Below are 21,754 nucleotides of genomic sequence, written 5' to 3'. Positions count from 1 at the left end.
GAGAGAAATGGAACTAAAGGTTTTTTGAGAGACGTTTTTTTGCATTTATCAAATTCATCAGTAGATGTAAAACGTTCTAGAAGATGTTGTTTCTTGTTTTCTTTAAGCCAATTCTTGAAGCTTTCGATTTGTAAACAAGTCAGCGCTTCGTAGAGATATTCCAGCACTCGCATGGCGTGGTTGTACTGTTTGCCATTCAGCATACGATCAATTGATGCTCCAGAGCCTGTGAATGAAATGATTTTTTGTAAAAAATGTTTTTAATAAAATAGAGTTAGCTTACCGAAGTGGGTATTGATAAGGGTTTTATTGAATGAAAATATACCTAGTAAGTCGGATTCAATTATCCAGTCATGTTAGAACTCCGAATTGTAAACAAACATTTCCAAGATGGCGGCGTGAAAATACGAGAAAAGAAAGGTGTCGTTTTCGTAATTTCAAAGAGCTACTGTTCAATACAAAATTAATTTTGGAAACTCCGGTTTGCTCAGTAACAATCCTTTAGTGTTTTTTAATGGAATTTGTGGCGTTTGGTTTGTTCGCAAATTTTGTAGGTACTCACTTTTTTATGTGGCCTCAGCTGCCTGACTATTGTTTTTTTCACCTTTCAAAGTCTCTCTAAGAGGGTATCAAAAATCACAAAAATTCATATCTGTCTCTCTAAGGGTCGTAAAATTCAAGATTTCTAGGAAATTTTTTGATTCAGAGAGAAAGAATTGAAAAAAAGTCTCTCTAAGGGTAGGGAATTTTTCAAATTCTGAAGGAAATTTTTCAAGGATCTCTTTTAAGGGTCACTTTTTCAGCAAAAATCAGTCTCTCTAAAGGTCAGTTTTTTGGGGTCCCATCCGGACATACCCATCATCTTCCAACCCTATTAACAAGAATATAATGAATTGATCGATTATTCAACTATGTATGCCACATTAAGTAGGTACCTGGCCCGGGGGCTTTACTTCGATATTCAATTTCAATTGGCTTGACTTATGGGCGAGAAACTCACTTTAAATGAGTTTAATTTCCATGGAGAATAACTTCACGGTTGAGCCCATCTGCAGAATTCGAATAATGCGCTGGATTTTTTCATGTTCCAAGAGTTTTCAAAACCTTTGCATGAACTTATTTTCAAGCGTGCCACTCCAGATTTAGTTTTTGTATTAAAAATTATTGAAAAAATCTCAGTTTTCTAGATGGTGCCAGGTCACTGGCCTTTGAGTTAAACTTCTAAAAATGAGCTTTCTTAATTCACGAAACATAACGCATATTGATGCCACTTATTGCTTTTTATTCTAAATATTTTTCGTTATTTCTTTATGTCTATTTTTCGTAGAAAATTATATCTAGTTGATGAAAGCAAAGATTTCTACAGTAGGTATCATAATACATTACTACTGAGATAGTTATAGTTCTGTGGGGTTAGTTCCCACGTAATACGCAAGCCGCATTCGATCAATCCGGCGGTTATTGGATGGCGGGGCTTATTGGGGGAGGCTCTTATTCCGAAACTTGAGATTACTGTGCAGCTCTTATATTAAGGGAGGCGCTTTAAAACAGGGTGGCGGTATAGAGGAAATACGGAACCACGAAAATTGAAATTACAAAAAAACCGGAACAAAATTTGATCGAATGCCAATCGAACATAAATGGAATCAATCGAAAGAGTATATGCAATGGAAGCTAATCGAAACTAATAGAACGTCAATCGAACACCATTCGAACAGTAATCGAATCCAATCAAAAAAAAGATGTGAAATTCTATTGGCGTTCGATCAATTTGGCTAATCCAGGGTTGCCACGTCTGCCAGAAATGTCTGGAATTAGGTTAAAGTCTGGAAATGTCTGGAAAGTCTGGAAAACGTCTGGAATTGGCATCCCCGTCTAGAAAAGTCTGGAATTGGCATACATGTCTGGAAAAGAATAGAATTTGAAGGAAATAGTCCTGAATGAAGCCTAGTAAACTTTCTGGTAATAGGAAACTTTTATCCTGGCATTTGAAATTCCTAAAAAATTTCTGCTTGTTACGCTCGCAACCAAATCTTTAAATCTTGTTCATTCTTAAATTTCTCATTACGTTGTATTCCTCAATCTGGCCTTTCAAATGACGTTAAGGAAAGACTGAAAACCTTCCTAATGGATAAAATGTCTGGAAAATATTGGTTTATTTGTCAAAATATCTGGAAATTCTCTGATATTTTCAGTTGAAAAATCTGGAAAAACATGGCTTTTTAGACTAAAAGTCTGGAATTTTCGATTGGCTTCGATTAAGTTCGATTGATTCGGTAATCGAATTTTTCGATTGACATCCCCTGGTGTTTTCTAGAACTGGAGAACAAGTCAAGTTTGAGTTTTTTTGGATATTATTTATTACCGTGAGATAAGGTAACTTGCATCAGTGGAGGCTAAGATGCATAGCCCTCAAATATATGACCTGATACAGGGGTGATTAAAAGGGTCATTAAAATACAAAATTAAATCAAAACAAAAATGGTAGAGTAGAGCTGCAAGCAGAGCTGTGTAGTTCATTTGTTTTGAAATTTTGCTGCTTAGATTGCTGGTCAGTCATTTGAGGGCTATGCGTGTTGGCCTCCACTGATGCAAGTTATCCAATCTCACGGTAGTGCTCTCAATATTGGGCGGTATATATAGTATATATATTCCTTTGGATATTAATTATTATAGTGCTCAATATTGATTGTGGGCGGTTCCAGTATAGTCCCTCGTCTGGACCCCCCCTGTGGTGTGGACGACATGGATTTCCATCATAACAATCTTACTTTTGAAAAAATTCAGGATTTCCATAACATTCAAGAATCATGAGGAAAATCTTGGAATTTCTGATACTTAAGCTAAGCAATAAATAGAGCAAATTTTATATGGATTTTCCAATAAGGGGATGACCAAAAATAATCAGGAAAATCCTGCATTTTCTGGACTAGTGTAGGGGTTCAAGCAAAGATTTCTTGGTGAACCACATCTCTGTTTTTGATCTCAGCAAATATTTTTCATTTTCAACTGTCAATGAATTTCAATTACCGTGAGTGGTCCTAAATCCGACAGCCCTGCCTAAATCTGACCCCCAAATAACTGCTATGAAAAAGAATACAATGTTTACAAACATTCCTTCTAGTAGGGGGAATTTTGTTCGATTTTTTGGAATCGCTTGACTGTTTTGTTAGAAGCACTTGTTATACATTTTTGGAAAGCTAAGGGGTAGGGGAATCGAAATTAATATGTTTTCCAATTTTTTTTCGGACACTTTGGTGTGATTTTCGGACAAATATGACGGTCTCAGGCAAAAATCATAGGGTTAAAAATTAATGAAAATTGTAGCTCGAGAAAACGGAGACCTGTTGTATATTTTTGGAAAGCTCTCAAAAAATTAGGATTAGAGATATATTGCAAGTATAAGTGATTTCAGTACCTAACTCGAGATATTGAGCTTCAAAAAGCGCAAAAACTGGACAAAATAGCTGTTTCTGGCTGGGTTAAAATATCTCGAGTTAGGTACAGAACAAAACAGATAAATTTAAAACAGTCGAGTGATTTTACAAAATGCCCTCTACTATTCTCCAAGTTGAACAATAAACTATTGCAATAACTCTGGAAATAAAACATCTAACAAGATGACTATAATGTCAAGATTTCAATTATTAATGTGATCATAGTGTGATTTGTAAAAATAATTACCTCCATTATTATTCTTAAAGCGATTGCTCGTGTTTAAAACATTAACAATTTTGTAATAAAAAGTTATGTTTTGTATAAGATGCAATTATTGTTATTTGGTTCAATTGGTTCAGTGTATCAAATCTCTCAGTTTAGTTTTAACACTTTGATATCTTCATTGCGTCACAGCAAAAGGTTTGTTTTTATTTTAGTTTGTATCTTTGAAAGACCCCATCAGATTAAGGCAGGGCAGTTGGATTTAAGACCACTCACGGTAACTCACTCTCCTGCCCCCACACCCAGTATATCCATGAATTTGAGGTTCATCAGGGATCACACAACATCACACAGAAAATGTGAAAGTATCTTCAATACATTTCTCTAGAAAAGCGAAAGTAAGAGATAGTATATGAAGCAAAGTAAAGCGAGTTTATAAAGCAATAGATAAACGAATGAATAAAATTGCAAGGTATCAAGTTGATAAAGCAATAGATAAACAAATGAATAAAGTTGCCATAGTGCGGAAAGGGGTCTGATCCCCCTTCTTAAATGATCCCCCCTTCTTAAATGACCCCCCCCCCCTTCTTGCCATCCCCCAAATGCCTATTCCCTCAGGATTACATTACTTGGTATAGATTTAAATGTCTGTACAGCGTCAACCACCAAAGGTACATTAAAAATATCAATGGTACATAATTCATTTCTTGTTTAAATGTTAGTTGATTGTAAGGAATTTTCTTACCTTGTCTTTCGAGAAATGCCATTGTGAAATAGGTCAGCATTTCTTTCTGCATTATATGTTTGAAAAAACTGGCTCTTGAGCATCTAATCTTGATAATTTGATAATTGATATAAAGTGCTGACAAAAAGTCTTTTTACAGTCCTCCATGCAAATCGCTACCTTAATTCAAAAGGGGCCTAAGTCCAGGTACCCCCCAGTTCAAAAGGGGCCTAAGTCCATTTTTATGAAATTTGAGATCTTTAGTTTTTCTCAATCTCTGGCTCATTTGCTCTCTTTTGATGTACATAAAAAGTAGTTTTAAAGTTAAAAAGGTTCAAAACTTCATACTGAAGCTCTGATAAAAGTGATGTTTAATTCAAAAGAGGCCTAAGTCCATCATCTTTTTACAATTAAGGGCCTAAGTCCATCAACTTTTTACAATAAAAAGGCCTAAGTCCACCAAAATAAGTTTGTTAAGTTTTGAAGAGGCCTAAGTCCAATTGAATTGCAAATGGGCCTAAGTCCATGCATCCTAAAAAGTTTAATTGAGTTTTTTTTTATTTTACTGAGATTGTCTTTTCTCTTTATCTTGAATCTCGGTGTAAGTGGTTTTATTTTGGAGTGTCATATGTGCAAGTTTTGAACTCTAAAAGGCAGAAATTAACCCTCACACGTTTTTCAAAATTCATGTTTAATTCAAAAAAGGCCTAAGTCCACTCAGCAAGATTTACTAAGTTGCACCTGTTACATACAAAAATACATTCCTTTCAAACGAATGCCTTTTCATTGGAAAAACAACTTATAGCTATGGCTTTCAGAAAACATTTACTTCAAAGCTTTACCATCAAAAATGGTTTCAGAATCAAGGAAAAACTTTAATTGCAATTTTCTCAAAATGACCCAAATGGACTTAGGCCCCTTTTGAATTAAGGCTCACAGGACTTAGGCCCCTTTTGAATTAAGGTAGCGAAATCAACAATAATGGATAAATCAATTTGCACACCTTGTTTGAAAGGTTCGAAAATACCAAGTAGACATCTGCTGCTGAATTTGAAATTTCAATCAAGTTCATTGTCAAAAGAAATTATTAGCACTGGTTATAAGGTGCTTTATGAAGACACTTTAGGATTGATTGATTGTTTTCCTTCGACAAGTTGTGCTGTTGTGATTGCATTTGAAAATTTGATTGTCACTGAACTTGAATTAAAATCGAAATTACGTCAACTGATGAAATATTCCAAGAAGAAGGTTGTTTTATTTGAGATGTCATCAACTACTGAACAATATCTGAACACTTTGCAACAAAAGGTGATACGTGAAGATTGGGAACTGTCAATCCTTTTATTCACAAAACTGAACGAAGTAGTGCTTTTTTTAACTCAGTTAAGTCAACACCAAGACAATAGCTCCCTGTTTGGAAAACCTTCAGATAGACCTTCTCATAACGAATCTCTGCTTCAGATTGTGACTTCATTTCCTGGCATCGGAGAAAAGAAAGCTAAAGAATTGTTGAAAAGATTTGGAACTTTAAAAAATATTTTGGAAGCTCCTACGAAAGATTTAGCAGAAGTTGTTGGCGAGAAAACCTCTTTTTCTTTGAAAAATATCTAAAATTATGAAAGACTGTTGTACGTTTTTGTCTGATCTTTGATGAAGAACTTTTTGCATGTTATTTTCTTCATTTGTCTTTAGTGAGAATCAAATTATTAAATATCAAAATCACATTGGTTGATGAAAATGTATTTACTGGAAGCATCGCCAGACGAAACAACAGAAGTCTATTGCACCTGTTCTGGTAAGAAACTTTGAAGAACTTTGTGAATACTTTGTTAAAGAAAATTATTTAGGCTCTGGGTGCTGAAGATAAGAACATATCGACGTTTTATTCTTTCTTGGTAATCAAACCAAGTCTTCTCACATTTCCGTCACTATCTGTAACTTCAAATTTTCAAATACTTTTTGTGTCCAAATGTATGTAGACGTCCGAAAATGTCAATCTTAACTTAATTTCGCAGGATAAAAGATAGGATGGCTGGGTAGCAGTGCTCCTAGGTGCAGACCTGCCGGTATAGAACTGAAACAAATCAGTGAGTTCAGGGTTGAGTGGTGTATTTTTTTTATCCTTGTAGCTCTCCTTCAGTGTAGACATGTTCTACTTCAAAGAAAGTTCTGAAGAGTAGAATGTATTCTGTATTTTAGCGGCCACTTTGATCCATTACGAGCCAGTAGGACGTTTTTACGAGGCAGCCGTCAAACGTTTGCGTAATGAAAAATCCATATCATTGGAAGAAGAAGAAGGGGAAAATGAAAAAGAAGCCATTGAGAAAGATGAAGAATGCAAGGAACTGACGTTCGATGAAAAACAATACTTGTTGACGCTCGATTCTGCTGAGTGGAAGGTTTGTTGAAATTCTAAGTCAACATAGATTTCATATTAAAATTCATCATTTTCAAGGGTGATTTTATTATTTTCTTACTATCTAATCAATAAGGTCTAACCGAAAGCTAGAGTCGAATCTCCTAAAGTTTGAAGCTTCTAATTTCCCAATAAGTTGCGCGGCCCAAGTGGTTTTCATACAAACGCTGCATTGGGAGTAACATTTTCCACCAGAATTAATAATAATAATAATGTTTTACAGATTTCCAGGCCACCGTGCAAGCACATGGGCCTCTATAAATCGCTCATACATTGGTTGGTTATTACAAAGGTTAACTTCAAACAGATATGCAACAATAGTGACAATTTCAATCATACTCAAACATTTTCTCTTTCCAAGCTAGACCGAGGTTTTCTTTAAACTCTTGTATTGTAGATGATTTAACTACTTTTTCAGGTAGGCTATTCCACTGTTGAATGCCCCGATAGTAAAGGGAGTTGCTCTGGGGTCCACGGACACCATCGTTCCCGAAAATTCTTACCAGTTCAGAATTATGTGTTCTCATTGGTCTTATTCGTTGGTTAAATTTCTTAGGAACACACGATTTTTCATAGTGATTTAAATGTTTAAAGATCTCAACCATATCACTTACCGCACGCCTATATTTTAGACTTGGGATTCCAATTCTTTGTAGTCTGCTTTCATAACATAGTCGTCCACATGTTTCAACCGTTTTTGTAGCGCGCCGCTGAACACCTATAAGTTTTTTGTGTTTTTTCAGTTTCGGTGACCAAATGACTTGGGCATATTCTAGGTGGGGCCTGACAAATGTTATGTAAAGTTTACGGAATAATTCAGGAGTGAGATACGTGAAGGTTCTTCTAATTAGACCAGCCATTGAGTTTGCCTTTTTTACTTGGTTTGATATATGTTCGTCGAATGAGAGATTTTGGTCAAAGATAACTCCGAGATCCTTTTCGAATTGTACATGTTTCAGTAAATTTCCTCCGAGTGTGTATTGATGTACATGTTTAATTATATTCGGCTTACCTAACGTTAGTACATGACATTTGTTGGGATGAAATTTTAAAAGCCACGTATTTGACCATTGCTGTAGTCGATCGATGTCCTCCTGGATTATAAGTGCATCTTCAATTGATTCTACTTTATTGACAAGTTTAGTGTCGTCAGCAAATAGAAAGAGTTGTGATTTAATTGAATCCGGTAAATCGTTGATTGGGTAGGCCCTAGGACACTACCTTGGGGTACTCCACTAAGAACTAATTGTTTTTCGGATTCAACTCCATTTACTTTAGCTATCTGAAATCGATCCTTCAGGAAGTATCTGATCCATTCAAGCAACTTATTTCTTATTCCGTAGGCTTCTAATTTGATTAAGAGTCTTTGGTGGGGAACTGAGTCGAATGCCTTTGCAAAGTCAAAGTATACTGCGTCAACAGTTTTACCGTTAGCAATGTCTTCGGTACACACATCTAGATAGTTTAGCAGTTGTGTTACTGTTGATCGGTGATTGATAAAACCATGTTGCTTGTTAGAAAGTAGTTTCTCTTGCTCTAGTGGACATATGTGTTTTAAGAATCTTTTCCATCATTCGACACACAATGGATGTCAGGCTAATCGGACGGTAGTTTTCAGCTATATTTTTGTTTCCTTTTTTGTAAACAGGTGATACATTAGCATGCTTCCAGTCGTTTGGGAGACAACTTTCGTTGAGAGATTTTGTCATTATAAGGAAAAGCGGTTCTGCAATATATTCAGCGAGCTCCTTGAGCATCCTTGGGTGTTAATCTGGCCCCATGGATTTGTTTGGATTTAACGCCTTGAGTTCCTTTTTTATAGTTTCAGTTAGTATATTTATCTCTACTTCTTTATCCGTCCTGGAATGGAATTCAGGGAGTTGTTCAAGTGGCTCAGGTGTAAAGACACTACAGAATTGGCTCTGGAGTATGTTGGCTTTACTTTTGTCATCATATTTGATCGAATTTTCATTATTAGGGTTTTCGAGGAGAGGATGTATTCCCGTTCTTGCTTTCAGATTGCTACGTACATATTTCCAGAATCTTTTTGGATTTGTTTTTGATTGTTCGCTGATCTTTTTTTCGAACTCTCTCTTGGAGCGAGTCAGGGCTCTATTAGCGGCGTTGCGCCATCTTACGTACTCCCTTCTACGTCTCTCAGTGTCGTCGTTTTGAAGTGAGATGATCCATTTTCTATGCGCCGATCTAAGGGATGCTTCCCTTTCCTCCTTTGATTTGACAGGTCGTTCTTATTGTGGGTAACTGTAAAAAAAATAACACTTTTAGAAAGAAAGCGCTTAAATTTTTAGGCCTTCATTTTTTCTTGCTTGGGATAAGTTGAAGATTGACATCTAACCTTCGGTTTAAAACTAAGTACCAAATCCTTTATTTAACTGAAGAAAAATACTAAATAATCGACTAATCAAGTTTAAAGGCTTCAGTTATTTTTTTAATTTTACATAGATTATATCAGTATATCTTGACAGTATTTCAAGCTTTAATTCGTAAATATTTTTGGTTTTACGCATGATTTTTCGTTTTGTTTGCAGAAACAAGACCACTACAGGGTATTGAGAATTCCACATTTACGAGCAAAAGCGACAGACGATGATATCAAACGAGCGTGTAAGTTTCGATGGTTTCTTCCTTTTCGAAAAGTATTTTTATTAATTCGCCCTCAAAGTTTATATGACTGTCTCCCTAAGGCAGTCTAAAGTCTTGATGATACGAGTTATTTATTTGGTTAGTTAAGTGGCTCGTTTCAATACTGGATGTGAGTACACAAAGTTGTTTCATCAAGTGAACACTATATTGATTTGAGTTTTCTCCGGAATTTTCAGATCGAAGAATGGTTTTGAAATACCATCCAGACAAAAGGAAAGCTGAAGGTGCTTTGGACATCCCAAAAGAAGTCAATCTTCACGAGTACTTCACGTGTATCACAAAAGCATTCGAACAGCTTTCCACACTGGAAGGGCGGCAGGCGTTCGACAGTGTGGATCCCACCTTTGACGAGACAACACCCTCGACGTATAGTTCTTCAAAACAAGATTTCTTCAGAACGTTCCAAGCTGTCTTTGAACGAAATTCTAGGTGGGTATTTTTAGCACTTCCACTTTACTAGACTTAAACTCAAGACTCGTATAGATTGGCAGGGTTGTAACTTCAATTTTAACATCAAAATTATTGATGATTAAACAAACTTCAAAGTAAGCCTTCTTCGAATATGATTTAACCTACTAAGATAAGAAAATATGAAGCTTGTCATAATAGTGGTGTGTCAATTTATTGTTCGTTGTATTTCCAGGTGGTCAAACGAACAACCAGCTCCTCTGTTAGGAGATATGGATGAAAGCATTGATGACGTCAACAACTTTTACACTTTCTGGTAAGTTCCAATTTTGAAATTCGTTTACGTTACTGGTTATTCGGTTCGACTTGGGGACTTTTCAGCTTTTCTAAGGGATGTTGTAACAGCTTTTCTAAGGGATGTTGTAACAGCTCTTATTTTCTTTCAGGTTCGAGTTTTCATCGTGGAGAAACTACTCTTATGAAGATGAAGAAGAAACAGACAAAGCTGAAAGGTTACATTAACAGTGCTTTACATTTTAAGTGTTCTCCTTTTCATTTGCTGTTTCTGTTGTATAGAGAGTGAAGGATATGGACTCTAAAAACCCGTTCCTAATAAAAGATTCTCTCTTTAACGATATCATATATTAAAAGAACTTGAAAATAAATCCAAAATCCTCATGTGATCTTTCCTTATAAACAACCCTTCAACAACAATTTGATATTTAATTCTTACTCATTTTTCAGTCGTGAAGAAAGACGCTGGATGGAGCGAGAAAACAAATCCAAAAGAACCAAACGAAAAAAGGAAGAAATGAAACGAATCAAAAATTTCGTCGGTATGCCTAAAACTGTATGCTCTTCAAATTGAGGTCTTTCTTTATATGTACTTGGTAATTTTCTTATAAACAGTTAGGAATTTAGGAGGATCAAAATCAAGCTTAACCCATTATTAAGTGCCACTGCAATCATAGGAGATCGCTCAATTTCTTTGGTTCTTTACTGGTAGGTCTGGACCTGACGTCGCCCTGCTTTGAGTCGAGTCGAGATTAGCATTTTTCTCTTAGTTGGGGTGAATGCGTGCATTTGAGTGTGGAGTGATGGCACTCAATAGCTTACTTTACTTTGTTGTGTTGTTTTAGAACTGGCCTATCAGAATGACCCTCGAATAAAGAAGCATCGGGATGATGAAAAGAAGAGAAAAGAACAGAAGAAAAAAGCGCGCGAAGATGCTGCTGCTGAAGAAAAAAGGGTAAGCTGCATGACTGTTTTGCTTTTTTGTTTTGTTCAACTCACCAACATCCATTTCTTCCGTTCATTACTTAACAACGGGTTTTAGAATTTCTTTTTTCACAACCTCATTACCTCATTAGTAAAACTGAAATACTTACATTGAGTCGTCATTTTCATTTTCTGTCATAAACTCACATAGAGGTGTATTTCAACTTTCAACTTTTTTGCTGATGAAGTCACGTAAAGATAACGAAAGTTTCTACATAAGCATTTGCTTCATTGTCAGTTCTATCAACTTTAAACTTTAGCCAACCCCTAACCCAACCCTACCACTCAGTCAAACTTCTACTGTTCTTTCGAAATGTCTTTCTTTCCATAGAAACGCCAAGAGCAACTAGAAACTGTTTTGGAATATCTATCTTTCTTTCCATAGAAACGCCAAGAGCAACTAGAAACTGTTTTGGAATATCTATCTTTCTTTCCATAGAAACGCCAAGAGCAACTAGAAACTGTTTTGGAATATCTATCTTTCTTTCCATAGAAACGCCAAGAGCAACTAGAAAACTGTTTTGGAATATCTATCTTTCTTTCCATAGAAACGCCAAGAGCAACTAGAAACTGTTTTGAAATGTCTATCTTTGTTTCCATAGAAACGCCAAGAGCAACTGGAAACTGTTTTGGAATATCTATCTTTCTTTCCATAGAAACGCCAAGAGCAACTAGAAACTGTTTTGGAATATCTATCTTTCTTTCCATAGAAACGCCAAGAGCAACTAGAAACTGTTTTGGAATATCTATCTTTCTTTCCATAGAAACGCCAAGAGCAACTAGAAACTGTTTTGGAATATCTATCTTTCTTTCCATAGAAACGCCAAGAGCAACTGGAAACTGTTTTGAAATATCTATCTTTCTTTCCATAGAAACGCCAAGAGCAACTAGAAACTGTTTTGGAATATCTATTTTCTTTCCATAGAAACGCCAAGAGCAACTAGAAACTGTTTTGGAATATCTATCTTTCTTTCCATAGAAACGCCAAGAGCAACTAGAAACTGTTTTGGAATATCTATCTTTCTTTCCATAGAAACGCCAAGAGCAACTGGAAACTGTTTTGAAATGTCTATCTTTGTTTCCATAGAAACGCCAAGAGCAACTGGAAACTGTTTTGGAATATCTATCTTTCTTTCCATAGAAACGCCAAGAGCAACTAGAAACTGTTTTGGAATATCTATCTTTCTTTCCATAGAAACGCCAAGAGCAACTAGAAACTGTTTTGGAATATCTATCTTTCTTTCCATAGAAACGCCAAGAGCAACTAGAAACTGTTTTGGAATATCTATCTTTCTTTCCATAGAAACGCCAAGAGCAACTGGAAACTGTTTTGAAATATCTATCTTTCTTTCCATAGAAACGCCAAGAGCAACTAGAAACTGTTTTGGAATATCTATCTTTCTTTCCATAGAAACGCCAAGAGCAACTAGAAACTGTTTTGGAAATATCTATCTTTCTTTCCATAGAAACGCCAAGAGCAACTGGAAACTGTTTTGAAATATCTATCTTTCTTTCCATAGAAACGCCAAGAGCAACTAGAAACTGTTTTGGAATATCTATCTTTCTTTCCATAGAAACGCCAAGAGCAACTAGAAACTGTTTTGGAATATCTATCTTTCTTTCCATAGAAACGCCAAGAGCAACTAGAAACTGTTTTGGAATATCTATCTTTCTTTCCATAGAAACGCCAAGAGCAACTAGAAACTGTTTTGGAATATCTATCTTTCTTTCCATAGAAACGCCAAGAGCAACTAGAAACTGTTTTGGAATATCTATCTTTCTTTCCATAGAAACGCCAAGAGCAACTAGAAACTGTTTTGGAATATCTATCTTTCTTTCCATAGAAACGCCAAGAGCAACTGGAAACTGTTTTGGAATATCTATCTTTCTTTCCATAGAAACGCCAAGAGCAACTAGAAACTGTTTTGGAATATCTATCTTTCTTTCCATAGAAACGCCAAGAGCAACTAGAAACTGTTTTGGAATATCTATCTTTCTTTCCATAGAAACGCCAAGAGCAACTAGAAACTGTTTTGGAATATCTATCTTTCTTTCCATAGAAACGCCAAGAGCAACTAGAAACTGTTTTGGAATATCTATCTTTCTTTCCATAGAAACGCCAAGAGCAACTGGAAACTGTTTTGAAATATCTATCTTTCTTTCCATAGAAACGCCAAGAGCAACTAGAAACTGTTTTGGAATATCTATCTTTCTTTCCATAGAAACGCCAAGAGCAACTAGAAACTGTTTTGGAATATCTATCTTTCTTTCCATAGAAACGCCAAGAGCAACTAGAAACTGTTTTGGAATATCTATCTTTCTTTCCATAGAAACGCCAAGAGCAACTAGAAACTGTTTTGGAATATCTATCTTTCTTTCCATAGAAACGCCAAGAGCAACTGGAAACTGTTTTGAAATGTCTATCTTTGTTTCCATAGAAACGCCAAGAGCAACTGGAAACTGTTTTGGAATATCTATCTTTCTTTCCATAGAAACGCCAAGAGCAACTAGAAACTGTTTTGGAATATCTATCTTTCTTTCCATAGAAACGCCAAGAGCAACTAGAAACTGTTTTGGAATATCTATCTTTCTTTCCATAGAAACGCCAAGAGCAACTAGAAACTTTTTGGAATATCTATCTTTCTTTCCATAGAAACGCCAAGAGCAACTGGAAACTGTTTTGAAATATCTATCTTTCTTTCCATAGAAACGCCAAGAGCAACTAGAAACTGTTTTGGAATATCTATCTTTCTTTCCATAGAAACGCCAAGAGCAACTAGAAACTGTTTTGGAATATCTATCTTTCTTTCCATAGAAACGCCAAGAGCAACTAGAAACTGTTTTGGAATATCTATCTTTCTTTCCATAGAAACGCCAAGAGCAACTAGAAACTGTTTTGGAATATCTATCTTTCTTTCCATAGAAACGCCAAGAGCAACTAGAAACTGTTTTGAATATCTATCTTTCTTTCCATAGAAACGCCAAGAGCAACTAGAAACTGTTTTGGAATATCTATCTTTCTTTCCATAGAAACGCCAGAGCAACTGGAAACTGTTTTGGAATATCTATCTTTCTTTCCATAGAAACGCCAAGAGCAACTGGAAACTGTTTTGAAATATCTATCTTTCTTTCCATAGAAATGCCAAGAGCAACTAGAAACTGTTTTGGAATATCTATCTTTCTTTCCATAGAAACGCCAAGAGCAACTAGAAACTGTTTTGGAATATCTATCTTTCTTTCCATAGAAACGCCAAGAGCAACTGGAAACTGAACGAAAACTTCTACTGTTGTTTTGAAATATCTATCTTTCTTTCCATAGAAACGCCAAGAGCAACTGGAAACTGTTTTGGAATATCTATCTTTCTTTCCATAGAAACGCCAAGAGCAACTAGAAACTGTTTTGGAATATCTATCTTTCTTTCCATAGAAACGCCAAGAGCAACTAGAAACTGTTTTGGAATATCTATCTTTCTTTCCATAGAAACGCCAAGAGCAACTGGAAACTGAACGAAAACTTCTACTGTTCTTTCGAAATATCTTTCTTTCCATAGAAACGCCAAGAGCAACTAGAAACTGTTTTGGAATATCTATCTTTCTTTCCATAGAACGCCAAGAGCAACTGGAAACTGTTTTGGAATATCTATCTTTCTTTCCATAGAAACGCCAAGAGCAACTAGAAACTGTTTTGGAATATCTATCTTTCTTTCCATAGAAACGCCAAGAGCAACTGGAAACTGTTTTGGAATATCTATCTTTCTTTCCATAGAAACGCCAAGAGCAACTAGAACTGTTTTGGAATATCTATCTTTCTTTCCATAGAAACGCCAAGAGCAACTAGAAACTGTTTTGGAATATCTATCTTTCTTTCCATAGAAACGCCAAGAGCAACTAGAAACTGTTTTGGAATATCTATCTTTCTTTCCATAGAAACGCCAAGAGCAACTAGAAACTGTTTTGGAATATCTATCTTTCTTTCCATAGAAACGCCAAGAGCAACTAGAAACTGTTTTGGAATATCTTTCTTTCTTTCCATAGAAACGCCAAGAGCAACTAGAAACTGTTTTGGAATATCTATCTTTCTTTCCATAGAAACGCCAAGAGCAACTGGAAACTGAACGAAAACTTCTACTGTTCTTTCGAAATATCTTTCTTTCCATAGAAACGCCAAGAGCAACTAGAAACTGTTTTGGAATATCTATCTTTCTTTCCATAGAAACGCCAAGAGCAACTAGAAACTGTTTTGAAATGTCTATCTTTCTTTCCATAGAAACGCCAAGAGCAACTAGAAACTGTTTTGGAATATCTATCTTTCTTTCCATAGAAACGCCAAGAGCAACTAGAAACTGTTTTGGAATATCTATCTTTCTTTCCATAGAAACGCCAAGAGCAACTGGAAACTGAACGAAAACTTCTACTGTCGTTTCGAAATATCTATCTTTCTTTCCATTGAAACGCCAAGAGCAACTAGAAACTGTTTTGGAATATCTATCTTTCTTTCCATAGAAACGCCAAGAGCAACTAGAAAACTGTTTTGGAATATCTATCTTTCTTTCCATAGAAACGCCAAGAGCAACTAGAAACTGTTTTGGAATATCTATTTTTCTTTCCATAGAAACGCCAAGAGCAACTGGAAACTGAACGAAAACTTCTACTGTTCTTTCGAAATATCTTTCTTTCCATAGAAACGCCAAGAGCAACTAGAAACTGTTTTGGAATATCTATCTTTCTTTCCATAGAAACGCCAAGAGCAACTGGAAACTGTTTTGGAATATCTATCTTTCTTTCCATAGAAACGCCAAGAGCAACTAGAAACTGTTTTTGAATATCTATCTTTCTTTCCATAGAAACGCCAAGAGCAACTAGAAACTGTTTTGGAATATCTATCTTTCTTTCCATAGAAACGCCAAGAGCAACTAGAAAACTGTTTTGGAATATCTATCTTTCTTTCCATAGAAACGCCAAGAGCAACTAGAAACTGTTTTGGAATATCTATCTTTCTTTCCATAGAAACGCCAAGAGCAACTAGAAACTGTTTTGGAATATCTATCTTTCTTTCCATAGAAACGCCAAGAGCAACTAGAAACTGTTTTGGAATATCTATCTTTGTTTCCATAGAAACGCCAAGAGCAACTAGAAACTGTTTTGGAATATCTATCTTTCTTTCCATAGAAACGCCAAGAGCAACTAGAAACTGTTTTGGAATATCTATCTTTCTTTCCATAGAAACGCCAAGAGCAACTGGAAACTGTTTTGGAATATCTATCTTTCTTTCCATAGAAACGCCAAGAGCAACTGGAAACTGTTTTGGAATATCTATCTTTCTTTCCATAGAAACGCCAAGAGCAACTGAAATATCTATCTTTCTTTCCATAGAAACGCCAAGAGCAACTGGAAACTGTTTTGGAATATCTATCTTTCTTTCCATAGAAACGCCAAGAGCAACTGAAATATCTATCTTTCTTTCCATAGAAACGCCAAGAGCAACTAGAAACTGTTTTGGAATATCTATCTTTCTTTCCATAGAAACGCCAAGAGCAACTGGAAACTGTTTTGGAATATCTATCTTTCTTTCCATAGAAACGCCAAGAGCAACTAGAAACTGTTTTGAAATGTCTATCTTTCTTTCCATAGAAACGCCAAGAGCAACTGAAATATCTATCTTTCTTTCCATAGAAACGCCAAGAGCAACTAGAAACTGTTTTGAAATGTCTATCTTTCTTTCCATAGAAACGCCAAGAGCAACTGAAATATCTATCTTTCTTTCCATAGAAACGGCAAGAGCAACTAGAAACTGTTTTGGAATATCTATCTTTCTTTCCATAGAAACGCCAAGAGCAACTAGAAACTGTTTTGGAATATCTATCTTTCTTTCCATAGAAACGCCAAGAGCAACTGGAAACTGTTTTGAAATATCTATCTTTCTTTCCATAGAAACGCCAAGAGCAACTGGAAACTGAACGAAAACAGAAAGAACAAGCAGAACTGGAAGCTAAAGAAAAAGTATTCACTTTCTAACTTTTCTTAATGACTGGAAGGCCGAAATTCGTGATGTCAACGACATTAGAGTTAACATTTTTAGCAGAATACTGGAATACTGCAAGAGCGATTACAGGCGATTACACACTACAAGAGTATCTGCTATTTGTCTAACATTTTATCACTTTGCGATTATTCCAGGCTCAAAAAGAGAAGAAAGAAAAAGATAAAATGAAGAAAGCGGCCGCTCGTGATCGGAAAGCTATTCGACAGTTCGTCAAGGTGAGTTTGTAATTTGTTTGACAACTTCTCTTGTTAAATTCATTGATAACTAAAATATACTGTAAATCTCATAAGTGGTAAGAGAAGTAATTTTCAATTTCTTCTTAGGCTTACGAAAGAACTGCTAGTCTTTTATTTACGTCCTTTTGTTGTTTTTTTTTCACAGTGTGAAAATCACTTTGGACTAGATAAAGATGAGCTGACGTCACTCGAACGCTTAGAAAAATCACTGGAGAATTTGTCAATAGAAGAGTAAGGGGTTTTAACACTGTCCTCATTTGTTCATCTGTCTCGATATCCCATAGAGAGTAAGGAGTCATTCAACTTTTTTGACTCATTTAACTCGATAGCCTTCATTCTTTAGCTTGCAGACACTGAAAGGCCTGGTGGACAAAAAAGACAAACAATCTTTCAAAAAATCTTACTCCGAAATGGTGAGTTATTGCAGCTTACACTTTAACTTGTCGGAAAATTTTGATAGAAGATTAAATGCTTAAAAAGGTGTGCAATGAATTTAGATTTTCGGTGCAGTATTCAAAAAATATTTGCTTATTCCTCAGTCAGGTGAAGTTTTGAAGAAACTCAAAGCCGTCGAAGACGAACGAAAACAAAGCGGTAAAGAAACTTAATTAAACTCTCTATTTTTCTTTTGTTTTGAATTGATGCCGTAGCAGTTAGAGCATCCAGCTACGTAGTGCAAGGTTGTGGATAAAGAGTAAGAGAAATTTACTGAATAAATTATGTTTCTTTTTAAAGAAATCAAAAAAACACAGAACGCGAAACAAAGCCAATCTTCACAGAGTAGTTCTGAGAACAAATGGTCAGAATTGGAGCTTCAATTGTTGGTCAAAGCGACCACTTTGTATCCGATTGGAACAGCTTCACGATGGGACGTTATTGCAGACTACATCAACGAACATGGACAAAATGAAGGCAATACCAAGAATTCAAAGCAAGTCATCAATAAAGTGAAAAGTCTCAAAAAGCAAGGTAAGGCTCTTTCGTTATCCTTACTCAAATTTAGTTTAGAAAAAGTCTTTGAGAGCTGAGCCGGCATTCGTGACAGAAACGGTCAGACAGATCTGGAGGGTGGTATGAGCTGTTGGAAGTTAAAATATTTATTGGCCAGGTGAACGATGGCTTTGATTTATCTGGTTTTAAACTATTCCAACTACCAGAGCTTAGCGAAATCCAGAAAAATATTGAATATGTATCTAATTTGTCCATTTTCCGTCTGAGATGAAGAATTTTGCTTTGACCATATTATTTCATAACTTCAGATGCGAAACTAAAGGAAGAGGTGAACCAAAAAGCGTTCAGTGCTTTAGAGAAAACGACGAACGCCAAACAAAATGCAAAGTCAGCACAAAATATACAATCCGACGCCACGGTCAACAACGACAAAATTGGCGGTATGTTTACTTGTTGTTTTTTTTATTGAACGTTGATACATAATGTGAGGCGTTGATATATAAAGTATTATGCTAATAATATAATCCTCATGTAATCCTCATAACATATGCCAAATTTCATGACTTGTATACGTATTTCAATCGTCTTTGAAATTGAATATCTATTGATTGAACAGAGAATTTAACTCTTTTTGGACCTACCACCGGTGTTCCTATAAATTAACCCCTGTCCGTTCGTCCATCCGTCCGTCCGTCTGTTACCAGCTTTTCTCAGGATTGGCTCATTAGTTTTTTTTTGATTTTTGGCACAATTATGCAAAATGGCAATGCCCAGAACGTGACGGAGCCCGATTTTTGAGGAAAAAATTTATTTGGGCTAACGGATTTTCGTATTTTGGGGAAATTACCTTTACCCAAATAAGTAAGAAAATATAGCTTTTCTCAATGTTGACTCATTATTTTTTTCGGATTTTTTGCACAATGATGCAAAATGGCAATGCCTAAAATGTGACGGAGCTAGATTTTCGAAAAAAAAATATATTTGGGCAAATTTGTGCCAAAAACTGCCTAAAAATAGGGTTTTTTGGGCCTGAATAGTTTAAGTGATTTTCGTATTTGGGGAAATTCCTTTTTACCATTTTATAATATTCAACACACAAGCTTTATTTTTCCATTCTGAATTTCTGTACAATTATTGTCACTTTTTTCTTATTTCATCTGATGTTAATCATTAGGTAAGTCCATTCAGCATGTTGCTTGTTTCAATTATTCTAAGCCCAGTTTAGATAATGAGTTTTGAGGATTTTACCTTATCTTATTTTTTACCTTTATAACAAATCTGTCTGCTTTTTTGGACACAGTGTATGTCACCGTAAATAAATGGCAGTAGAATCGAAAAATTACAATTTGAGTTGTTTTTGAGTTTTGGGCACATTTACATACACGTAGTTCCTACTCGAAAAAGAAATTTTGCCTCAGAACGAATTTCTGCTGGATCTAAAATTGTTCTAAAAGCAGAGGGGAATACACTAGGTGCGTAATAAGTCTTTCCTGCATTCTTGTTATTTATCTGTAGAAAAGTTCCGTGACGTGAACGAAGGATAGAGGGGATTTGTTCGTTTTCGTGATCTATTTATCGATGCTTAACCTCGCTTTTCTTTTCTTGTAGGTCCTGAACAAGCAGCCAAACCATGGAGCTCCGATGAACAGAGGGTGAGGGCAGAAACTATTTATTTAAACTGTTGTTTTTGGATAAAATTCTCAAAATTGTGATATGTAGCTTTGAGTTGAAGTTTAAGCGGGTTCCCTACTCGCCGAGAGGATGTCTCACACACTTTTTATGTTTCAAGTTCCAAAATGACTGATTCTATTCGAAACACCCCACCTCTACTTTCAGTTATTAGAACAAGCTTTGAAAACATACGACGCCAAAACGCCCGAACGTTGGGAGAAAATTGCGCTCGCTGTACCATCAAGGACGAAAAAAGAATGTATGAAAAGATACAAGGTGAGAAAAGATAGCTTTTTATCATACAATCACCCTACCAATCTGTCCCGCATTTTAAAGGAGTATAGTATACGGCTTTTGAAAGTAATCCCAAAAATCAACTTCAAAATCCGGTAATGTTAACTAAAAGGCGGCAACTCCGACCTCCGCTATTGCCATGACTCAAAATAATTTCCACCTCATTGTATTTTAATCATCCATCATCAAATTTCATGCGAAAGGACCCCCTCCTTCAAAAAAAAAAAGTTTGTTTCTTAACAATTTCAGAAGTCTTTTTGACTAGATAATTTCGCAAGCTAAGCCATTCGCAAAATTTTTCGTATTTCGCGGGAATTTAATTTTACGAATCATGAGAGTTATAAATTTTCCTGTTTTCGATTATAAAGTGTAGAATGGGCTCTTCCAGAAAAAAACCATTCATGGGGGGTGGAGGATATATTGTCCAGGGGTAGTGAAAAAAACCTGAAAAACTGCCATGTCCATGGGGTGAATCTACGATGTCCAGGGGTAATTATTTGTGTCCAGGGGGTCAATTTGATGCTTGTCCGGGGGTGAAACACGTGTCCAGGGGGTGAAAAATCGAAATGTCCAGGGGTAGATCAAAGACAAAATAATATATCCTCCACCCCCCATGAACGAATTTTTTCTGGAAGAGCCCAATGTTTGAAAATTTATGATCAATAATGATTTTTCTTTAAAAAATCTCAAAAATTTATGATCAATAATGATTTTTCTTTAAAAAATCTCAAAAATTTATGATCAATAATGATTTTTCTTTAAAAAATCTCAAAAATGTATAAACCGTACGGGTGGCTCCAACATTTTCTAGTACAGTACCAACATTTTTCTTTGTTTTCAAGCGCCTTCAGAGTTTTACCGCGCGCGTAAGAAAATTATGAACAGCTGTTATCAGATTATTGAACCTTTTTCTTCGTTTTCAGGAACTGGTAGAGATGATTAAAGCTAAGAAGAAGGCTGCAGCTCAAGGATGAGAAATCCTCTCTTTTGTAGTTTTTATAATATTCCAATTACTGTTTATTTTTATAAAAAATATCTACAATTCTAAACTAAATTGTACTCGTGATTAATGTGTCAGCCTTGAAAATTTTTCCGGTTGAATGAGATTTTGGATTAAAGCAATTTAAATTAAAGCAGAGAAAAATATTTTCCAAATTTTATGTTGATATCACCCTGTCACAATTCTTTCTGAGGTATGGAGATTTCCCCGGAGATTTCAAGCAAGAATACTGCTGGGCTGGGCTAAAGACACACTATGGATACATTTTTTATTTTAGAGCCATGGCTTGTTACTTGTTTTTACATGAATCTGCTACGTGGGGATTTGTTTACAGGGTGTCCCGAAAAAATGTCCAGCAAAATCTTCCACGTAGTACGTACGCACTATAATGTCGAAAATCAAGTACCCC

General features: G+C 35.7%; 2 protein-coding genes across 2 annotated transcripts; both read left to right on the top strand.

Moving 5' to 3' along the window:
- Positions 1 to 5,365: 5,365 nt before the first annotated feature.
- On the top strand, positions 5,366 to 5,995 carry LOC136801116 (Fanconi anemia core complex-associated protein 24-like). The gene has a single exon (XM_067057737.1). The coding sequence runs from the start codon at positions 5,366 to 5,368 to the stop codon at positions 5,993 to 5,995; it is 630 nt and encodes a 209-aa protein (XP_066913838.1).
- Positions 5,996 to 6,045: 50 nt separating this feature from the next.
- LOC136801190 (dnaJ homolog subfamily C member 2-like) lies at positions 6,046 to 21,399 on the top strand. The gene is made up of 18 exons (XM_067057826.1): positions 6,046 to 6,179; positions 6,584 to 6,783; positions 9,350 to 9,425; positions 9,641 to 9,893; positions 10,108 to 10,188; positions 10,319 to 10,384; positions 10,617 to 10,708; positions 11,012 to 11,121; positions 17,082 to 17,150; positions 17,328 to 17,408; positions 17,575 to 17,660; positions 17,773 to 17,842; positions 17,969 to 18,023; positions 18,165 to 18,398; positions 18,689 to 18,820; positions 19,989 to 20,032; positions 20,217 to 20,327; positions 21,269 to 21,399. Exons 1-18 carry the CDS (start codon positions 6,116 to 6,118, stop codon positions 21,317 to 21,319), a joined length of 1,875 nt encoding a protein of 624 aa, XP_066913927.1. The 5' UTR covers positions 6,046 to 6,115; the 3' UTR covers positions 21,320 to 21,399.
- Positions 21,400 to 21,754: the final 355 nt, after the last annotated feature.

This window comes from Clytia hemisphaerica, unplaced genomic scaffold (genome assembly GCF_902728285.1).
Source record: "Clytia hemisphaerica strain Z4C2 unplaced genomic scaffold, Clytia hemisphaerica genome assembly, whole genome shotgun sequence".
In the NCBI taxonomy this organism is placed as follows: Eukaryota; Metazoa; Cnidaria; class Hydrozoa; order Leptothecata; family Clytiidae; genus Clytia; species Clytia hemisphaerica.
The sequence above is the reverse complement of the archived record's forward strand: the minus strand, read 5'-3'. Positions and strand labels throughout refer to the sequence as shown.

What these genes read in the sequence shown, in the direction of transcription:
- LOC136801116 (XM_067057737.1), top strand. Translation starts at nt 5,366, where the DNA reads ATGGATAAATCAATTTGCACACCTTGTTTGAAAGGTTCGAAAATACCA.
- LOC136801190 (XM_067057826.1), top strand. Translation starts at nt 6,116, where the DNA reads ATGAAAATGTATTTACTGGAAGCATCGCCAGACGAAACAACAGAAGTC. An exon ending in CGATGATATCAAACGAGCGT is followed by an intron (nt 9,426 to 9,640) that starts GTAAGTTTCGAT and finishes CGGAATTTTCAG; the next exon opens with ATCGAAGAATGGTTTTGAAA. An exon ending in AGACGAACGAAAACAAAGCG is followed by an intron (nt 18,024 to 18,164) that starts GTAAAGAAACTT and finishes TTCTTTTTAAAG; the next exon opens with AAATCAAAAAAACACAGAAC.